This window comes from Lolium rigidum, chromosome 4 (genome assembly GCF_022539505.1).
Source record: "Lolium rigidum isolate FL_2022 chromosome 4, APGP_CSIRO_Lrig_0.1, whole genome shotgun sequence".
Lineage (NCBI taxonomy): Eukaryota > Viridiplantae > Streptophyta > Magnoliopsida > Poales > Poaceae > Lolium > Lolium rigidum.
Window position 1 is genome coordinate 278,693,621 of NC_061511.1, and position 9,122 is coordinate 278,702,742.

General features: G+C 41.6%; 1 protein-coding gene across 1 annotated transcript; it reads left to right on the top strand.

The window, feature by feature from the left end:
* The first annotated feature begins 1,833 nt into the window (after positions 1 to 1,833).
* Positions 1,834 to 8,594, top strand: LOC124707843. Its single transcript, XM_047239539.1, has 9 exons — positions 1,834 to 2,059; positions 2,692 to 2,893; positions 3,016 to 3,129; positions 3,813 to 4,600; positions 5,726 to 5,899; positions 5,999 to 6,115; positions 6,517 to 6,696; positions 6,931 to 6,977; positions 7,981 to 8,594. Exons 1-9 carry the CDS (start codon positions 2,009 to 2,011, stop codon positions 8,327 to 8,329), a joined length of 2,022 nt encoding a protein of 673 aa, XP_047095495.1. The 5' UTR covers positions 1,834 to 2,008; the 3' UTR covers positions 8,330 to 8,594.
* Positions 8,595 to 9,122: the final 528 nt, after the last annotated feature.

The window sequence follows — 9,122 nt, forward strand, 5'->3', positions numbered from 1 at the left end:
CCGACGAACCACCACGCCATTAACGGTAAGTGTGCCGGTCTTGTAGAAGAAGAAGTAGCTTAGTGTAGATTCCGACTACTCAAACTAGTTTGCATGGGTGCAGCCGGAAGTATGTTGCCTAGTTCGCCCAAATGCACTGGTAGTTCTCCGAATAGTCCGGAACCCAGCTCATTAGAACCAAGCTGCCGGAGCCCCTTGCATTCTTGCCACCATATGTTTCCGACATCAAATTAGCTCAACCATTCTCCGCCTCTTCCAAAGACTGCACTAGGCCGAATCCCCACCTTCAAAGAAATCCAAGACGAACTTGAAGGACAAGCTAGGATGGCTGTTAAAGTGCAGGAGGCGGAAGCGAAGAGGGCTTCCAAGGCCCGGATCCGTGAAGGCGAGAAGGGACAGTGGTGGCCCTGCGAAACGAAGGATGCGAAACTAAGGGACCTCCAAAATGAGGGCATGATCTCTTCGAATTGGAGCTTCATGCGAGACTCCGACGTCCCCAAGCCAGACGCGGACGAAAGGGTCCTGACCAAGACTGGGTTGAGCGCGGTATGTCGCTCCCCTATTCGGAATTCTTTCTCTCCATCCTCACCACTTACGGACTTCAACCTCATAATATCTGTCCGAACTCATATCTCCTCCTCTCGAACTTTGCAACGCTTTGCGAAGGGCACCTCGGAATTCGCCCGGATGTCAGACTATGGCAGTTTTTCTTCCGGGTGAAGAAAGAGACGAAGGACAAGGCCATGGTGAACTGCGGAAGCATGACCTTTATGCTCCGACCTGGTCGTATGTATCCACATCATGACTCCCACGAGTCCGTCCGGTACTGGAACGCCGGATGGTTCTACGTGAAGAACATCACGGTTCCGGGTGTCCACGACGGACTGCCCAAGTTCATCTACAAGCCTCCGGAAGAACATCACGGTTCCGGGTGTCCACGAACGACCAAACGACCAAATTTTATAACTATGTGGTAGTACTCGGTATATTAAATTAAGATTTCTCTTGAGATCAATTCTCCCATGATTTTTAAAAATGTCATATAGATTTCTTCGCATGTCTTCTGTATGACGATCTTCAACTTTTTGTCAAAGTTTTTCTTGTCTAGCGTCAACGAGTGTCCCGTGTGTACCTTCGGTGTCCCATGTACATGTTTTTATGTGATACCTCAAAGTACATACTTGTTGTATCATCTATACATTTAAATCATGTGTTGTGCCTTGTAGTGCCACTTTCATACGCACGATAATCATAGGCCACTGGATCAACATGACTTTCAAAGAAAGAATTGTTCCCGGTCAAGATCCTAGGCCTATTGCGCTGACTCTGTCAAAAGTGATGCAAACTTTCTTCAATTGAGATCACTGCTCCCAAGATTAAGCGGTCTATTGGTTTGTTGGCCTTTCTTCTTCCTCATCTTTCTTGTTCTCTTCCCTCTAGCATATACCATTTGAAGCAACTAGATCATCTTATCGTGACATTGCTTCAGAATCTAACATTCGAGAATTCGATGTTGCCGATGTAAGGCGAGGCGACAATGTCGGGATTGTTGCTCATCAACGTGAAGAGTGAGATGACACGACACTTTGGTTCAAAATTGGTGTCTATTGCAAGGTAGGGTGGAAACTGCAAAAACATATCTTATATGTCTAATATCTACTCCCTGCGGTCGGATTTAATCGACGCGGAGGGAGGTATGCGTTTGCATGTAGCAGGTTGGTGCGTCAATTAAAGAAGTCCGGAGGTAGTATTCCGAAAAGAAGATACATAGAGGGCCTAAATGTAAAACGTGACCGATGGCCAAACGGTAAAATCCCACCCTCCCTGAGCCAGTCTTAATGCGGCCTCCTCATCTTCGTTCTTCACTCATCCCCTCGCGCGATCAAGGAGCAGCACTGCAAACCCTAATCTCTCTCTCCTACGCGCCGTCGGAACCACGCCTCTGTCGCCGGATCCCAGTAATTCGTCGCCGAGGTCCTGATTCCGTGGCCTCTTCTAGGGTTCGGAGATGGGTGACCACATGACCGTCTTCCGCTCGCTTTGCGAGCTCTTCCCTCAGGTACGATCGGTTCCCCTTCCTGCCTCGCATGAATCTACTTGTGTTGCTCGGAGGAGAAGGGGGTAGATGGTGCGAATTTATTTTTTCCGGCTAGCGAGTGTCTGGGTTCTTCTGAATTTCTCTCCTAGGATTGATTTGGCTACGGATTGATACATAATGGGATAAAGTAGGACGATTGCCTTGAGGCGGGGTGTGATTCTTGTTCCCAGCGGAAACTAGAGTGCTATTAGATCGGGTTTTTTCTTTTCTGTAAACAAAAGTTTTGATTCTTCCTTTTAGAAGGGATTACAAGGGATAATACCGATCTATCCCGCAAATACATGTACATCGTTATCGAACCAGGTTGAACCCCAGTAATCCCCACAAAAACATGAGATGCTGGTGTATGCCCAGTCCACTACCCTGACCTAGTGTTATCTAGGGATTGAGGTGGGAGAAGAGTATTGGGTAAAAGTAGGGGTTTCACCAAATACGGGTGGTGATTACCCCTATGATCCCAGCTAATAAAACTGTGCCAAACAAGGCCTTAGGGTAATTGTGCGTTATGCACATGGGTAATCTGCCATGCAGGGTATGTGTGGTACAGGTCTTCTGTCAAAGTAGTAATTGTTATTCTGTGCCCCTTTCTGCAGGTTGATCCTCGAATGCTGAAGGCTGTTGCAATAGAGCACCATAATGATGCTGATTCCGCCGTGGTTGCTGTCCTTGATGAAGTCATGCCATCTTCAGTTGGAATTTCTAGCGTTGACCATGAATCCGTCATTTTTAATGATGACCTAGTCAGAAATTTTTCTGCTCATGGTGCGCGTGAAACAGGAAGTTCATCATCTGCTGGTAAGTGTAAATATTGAGACTGGCTGGTCACTATATGCCGAAGTCTGTTGCAATATAGGACCATAAAGATAATTATTCCATGGTGGTAGTCGTCCTTGACTAAACTATGCTATGTATGACAGGTTCAATCGGGACCTCTAGCCTCCATCATGGACCTGGGGTAATTGTGGATGACCTTGTCAGAAATTTATCCGCTAATCATTCTGTGCGTGAGGTGGGAAGTTCATCAGCTGCTGGTAAGTATAGATTTTGAGATTATGGGCTAGTCTGGCGGGTGCATGGTTTTTGAGTCGCTGTATAGTCGCTGAATAGTCGCTGTATAGTCGCCGAGTCGTTTTCCAAAAATCACGGCGACTCGCGACTATACAGCGACTTATGGCGACTATACAGCGACTTTGGTCGACTATACACTGAGTCGCAGCCTCGGCGACTTGACTTGACTCGGCGACTCAAAAACCATGGGCGGGTGTGGAAGGCGTTTCTTCTGGATCCTTTTATTGACATATATATTTTATCCTTACTGTAAAATAGATATAGCTGAAGAGTGTGCATGAGTAGTTGCTAGTGTTGTGTTGGGATAGTGGTGACCGGATCTTCTGGTTTTAGTATAAGGCTGTGAGCTCAAAGCTAACCCAGTGTAGCACTTGGTCATTTGGGTGATGTAGCAGTGAATGTTTGGAATCTAAATGTTTTAGTGTTAAGTGAAGTAATCTAATCCCTCAAGGCTGCATCACGGTCTTTCTTATGTTTTCTTTAAATTTCTATCTTACTAATTGAGCTCATGTCTGTTTCACTTTAGTGCTAATCTGAACACTCCTTATCTTCAGTAATTGCAATAGTATTTTCTCTCTGATAATGCTCTCTGGTATTACCTTTTCTGTATTGTGAAGTTATGCTAATGAATGGACTGTCAAATCAGGGTATAATGTGCGGGATGAAGCTAACGGAAGTGTTGATTCTGCACGATGCACATCTTCTACAGAGTTCATAATGCAAGAAAATGTAGTGGGTGAACGAGATGTGACTCCATCATTCCAAGTGATGAGCAAGCAACTAGATTTCCCTTTCTATTCTGCCCCTGAACTTAATGATAAATCGCGTGATTTGACCCTTGAAGATCATTTGGAATCCTGTTATACGAGTAACTTAGATCATTCAGACAGTGGAGTTGGCAATGGTGGATCTTTCTCAAGTGAATATATTGTTCAACCACTCATGCGGGAAAATGGGAATGACAGCATAGATCTTAATGTTGCACAAGTCCAAGAGCAAGATTTGGACATTGCAGTCCCAGTTGGGGATTATATTTCCCAGGATAGTTCTTTGAAGTTTCCTTGTAATTATTTGGAAGTGGGTTACAACACTTCTGCTCCTGTTCCCAACAGTGAAGTCTCACCTGAGTTGCTGTGTACTGAAAAAGACGCTTTTGCATCTGCTCTGGATTTTCCTATATCAGACATCAAAGAATCATTTGTTGGGTCTTCTGCAGTCTTAGTACAGAAGGATGAAAACAGTGCCAACATTGATTACAACACACAACAGTCAGGAGATATAATTGAGCATGGCGACACATTCTTGTCTTCTCAAAGTGATCTGATTCCTGATCTCAATTCTAATCACTTCGTCTCAATGGCTTCAACTCATTCAAGCCAGTCTGTTAGTATTGAGTCACTTGAGGATTCCATTGCTGATGCGAAAAACAAGAAGGTACTCCATTCACAGAAACTCTCTGCGCTGACCTTTTTTTGGAACACTTGTCATGCGCACACTAACTTCCATGTGCTTGCATATGTGTGTATTACACTTGGTGTACACACTTTTCTCTTATTTTGTATGCCCACTTCCTTATATTATCCTGAAAAAGTTGCATGATACTTAACATTTACCCTAAGTCATGACTTGTTTACTAAAAATAAGTAAAAGAAAACGATGTCATTTTAGTATTGTGTGTTCATTATGGATTAAAATGACAGATTAGACACAATGTGCATTCTGTTAAAAGAGAATGCACCTCTTCAGAGGCACAAGTCAACCTTAATTTATCATGTTTGATGCACTGAAATGAAGTGAAAGAAGGATCTTGCTAAAAGTACCATTAGTTGACTACTTTGAATGGGCTTATTGGAAAAAAGAGACCAAGAAGAATGTCGCGACCATACTTATTCTGCTGTATATAAAGAAGCGATTGGATATTTGGCTGCATATCTTGAAGCTATGGTAGAGTAGTAGATCTAGTCTGAAAATGCGAATTTGGCACTAGCTGACAGGCTGCAGAAACTAGTCAGTGCAAGGCTCTACTAAAAAGGACCCAGTGCTGAGAGCTCCCGCACTGTGCGGGGTCTGGGGAAGAGTGCAAGGCTCTACTAGGTTGATTAAAATCAATTTGGGTCATGGCAGTGATACACTGATACTTGCGTATTGGCCATTTTCGTGTGCTTGCTCCAACACAAGAAACTTGCACAGAAAATTCCCCTTTCTAAAAACACACTATTTATGGCGGTTTAAGAGATTCTGGTCCAAGGAGCCACTTCGATTCATCCTGGGCCGACTTGATGCAACTGTGTTCTACATACATTTACTTCACATTTTGAAAGGTTTAATAGCTTCTTAGTTTCTGTGGAGCTAAAATTACCCCGGATTTGCCTGAATGCTTCTGTCCAACAAACTGAATCAACCATGGTTTATATGTTACTTTTCTCTATATAATACATACTGCATAGAAAATTGCGAACACTGGTTTATTCAAGTGGTAAAATGCACCCTGTTATAATGGCTGCTTCGTTGATCACTATTGAAGTTAGACACTTATTCTTGTGCTATGGCATACTGCAGAACGATCTGTTACCCTCTCTTCAGCTGGTTACGAAGATGATAGAGGATGTAGAACTTCTTGAAGAAAAGGCTGAAGTGGCCAAGCGTGAATCATCTACTTCTGGTGCAAGCATCCTCACCAAAGTTGAGGAGCTCAAAGAGATGTTGAATCATGCAAAAGAAGCAAACGATATGGTTTGCCCTTTTATCCCTTGATGATCGATTATTTTATAGAAGAGGTAACTCATTGAGTTGCTTAGCCTGAAGCAATCTGATCTTTTATGTTACATACAGCATGCTGGTGAGGTTTACGGTGAGAGATCTATTTTGACCACGGAGGCACGGGAGCTCCAATCTCGACTTCAGAGGCTGTCAGAAGAGAGGAATAATTATCTAGATGTAATTGAAGAGGTAGTATCTCAATGCTTTGTAGTATATATGTATATTGCACATGCTACCATCCTGCATGAGAACTTAAAGGAAATGAATATGTAATACTTTGTTATTGTTGGCATCATGTTAATTCTTTGATGTTAGAAACTTCTTCCTCCATGGACTAAGCTTCCTAACAGTACGTTGAATGGATGGCCAGTCATGTCTTGGCCGTATTAGTTGGTCTGTTTATTGTTACATAAAATTAATTTTATGACAAAACATAGTTGCTCACAGTTTAATTTTTTTATTATGAAACATAGTTGCTCTTAATCTAAAATGAATTTATAGTTTATATTGGATGCATTGAGTTGAAATTTTATTTGAATTATGAACTTTGATCTAAAGCTAAACATGATCTGCAAATTTAATCTATATAGATACGGCAAACTCTTGAGGAAAGATTGGCTGCTGCACAACTGGAATATGAAGCTGCTGAGAAGGAAAAGGTTAAAAAGGAAGCTTCTGCTCAGGCACTGCTTAGCAAACAGGAAAAGGAGATGAATTCCATCGTTGAAGAATCAAGAAAGTTGCAGAAAGAAGCTGAGGAGAATTTGAAGGTTTAAGCGTGCAGCCTTTATATTCTTGCTGTTGTTTCTGTGTTATTTTCTTGTTCCATAATATATGTTGCTATCTGTTCACTAATGACTGTCAATTCTAATATTATTTTGTGGATAATGGATAATTTTGTTCTTGTGGAGTTCATCCATGTGTTGTTTTTTTAGTACTGCTAGAAGAATAATCTTTGTTCGATTTCAATTGTTAATGTTGCGTTGAATTATTTGGATGAACAGCTGAAGGATTTCTTGGTTGAGCGGGGTCGAATTGTGGATACACTGCAGTAAGTCCTCATTCGAATTGCTACTTCGGCACCACTAAACTGTTTCATTCAGCAATAGCTTGGGCTATAGCTTATTTAGATAATTAAATCTCAAATAAACTATAATTGGTTGTTCATGATCTTGTATGAGTTTATCATCTTCAGAAGATGATCACAATACCTCTACGAATTTTAAGTTAAATCATGCTTTTAGTTTGGTTATGAAATCTGTGTAGTATTCTTTCCAGTTCCAGGTAAATGAGATAATTCTTGTGCAATACCTCTGTTAAGAAATGAATGATGTGATAGTGCTCTCAAACTTCCCTATTTGAACAACTAGTATACAAAAGAGCTATCTAAGTTGGTTAGGTGAAAATGGGCCATTTGATTTCTCAAATAAACCATAATTGGTTGTTCATGATCTTGTATGAGTTTATCATCTTCAGAAGATGATCACAATACCTCTACGAATTTTAAGTTAAAATCATGCTTGTAGTTTGGTTATGAAATCTGTGTAGTATTCTTTTCAGTTCCAGGTAAATGAGATAATTCTTGTGCAATACCTCTGTTCAGAAATGAATGATGTGAGAGTGCTGTCAAACTTCCCTATGTGAACAACTAATATACAAAAGAGCTACTCCCTCTGATTCATATTACTTGATGCTAAAATGGATGTATCTATACCTAAAATGTGTCTAGATACATCTATATTGGCGTCAAGTAATATAAATCGGAGGGAGTATCTAAGTTGGTTAGGTGAAAATGTGCCATTTGATTTCTCATGTAAAATATTTTCACAAAATTATGTTACAAACATATCAGTACAAAAAAAGCTGTCAAACATATTGGAACCGTGCCAATGTCTAAAACATCGTATAGTCCTACGTATGTTTCGCTGTCTACTGTGATGTTTGTAACTGTTCAGACACATTTTCTGAAGTACCAGCCAGATAATTTAAATTATTTATATTGAGGATATTAAACTCCATGAAGTATTGTAGTTCTTATTATTGTCCTTTGGCAGAGGTGAGATGGCTGTTATCTGTGAGGATGTATCACAACTGAAGCGAATAGTGGATGAGCGCCTATCATGGAGCAAGTTACAGCGATCAACAATTTCAAGCCTCTCTTCTTCGCTGCATTCTTCACTTCACAGGAGTGGGAGTTCCTCAGATAGGACTATTGGAGCAGTTGAGGCTACAGATAAACATACAGTCGCTGAAGGTGCAAGGCCAGGTGTTGAAGACCCGGATGTGGACGAGAGAATGGTTGAAATGTTAGATGGCTGCGATAATGAAAGTGCAAGTTGGGTGGTTGAAGACGATAGCAAGCATAGGGGTTCCAACGAGGATGGCTGGGAGATTCTGAACTGAAGATGCCTGAAGATTGGCCGATTGCATGAGGATCTCAATAAAAATAGCAAATCAGGGATAATAGTCATTTAATAAACGGTCCATCGGCCTTTGTTTTGGAGCAAATGTAGCAGGCTTTACTATTCTGGCACTCGTCAGACTGGCAGTTGCCCTTTTTGTGAAGCCATGGCGGCAGTATTTGAGATGAGTGCAAATTGGGCTGACATGATATGTGTATATACCGTGCTTCAGCTTATAATATATAAAATTGATGGTTACGGTGCCACTGCCAACTTTACTGTGTACTCCTTAGTCTCTTAGAATTATATATATAACCAGTGCAAAAATTTATGATTTTCAACTCGAATGATTTCACTAAGTTGTGCAGCCAAGCGGATGCCTAGGCACTGCAGTGGAGTGTGGTTGCCTCACCTTTCCTCATTCTATCGTCTCTCTCAATGGAGAACCTCTGCCTCCACAATTTCTCTACTTTTCTTCCCGCCCTCGGCGTGCATAGTTCACATCATGGATATGATAATGGAGCTCGTATCCTCGTTGCTGAGCACCGATAGACGTTGAGGTAACATGGAATGGATCAAGGAAGTCAGGTGGCAGTCCAGTGAAGGGGTGGAGGTTAGTGTTTTTCATTTGGAATTTTGATGTTCCAAGTGGTGTTTTGATATGTTGCAAGCATGTGTGGTGTTTGTTGCATTTACATGTTGCAACTATTTTGTTGTATGCAAAGCTGAGAATTTCAGTAGTTCGTTTGGGAAACAGTTGTGTCTGTCCAATAGTTTGGTCGGGTTTGGGTTCG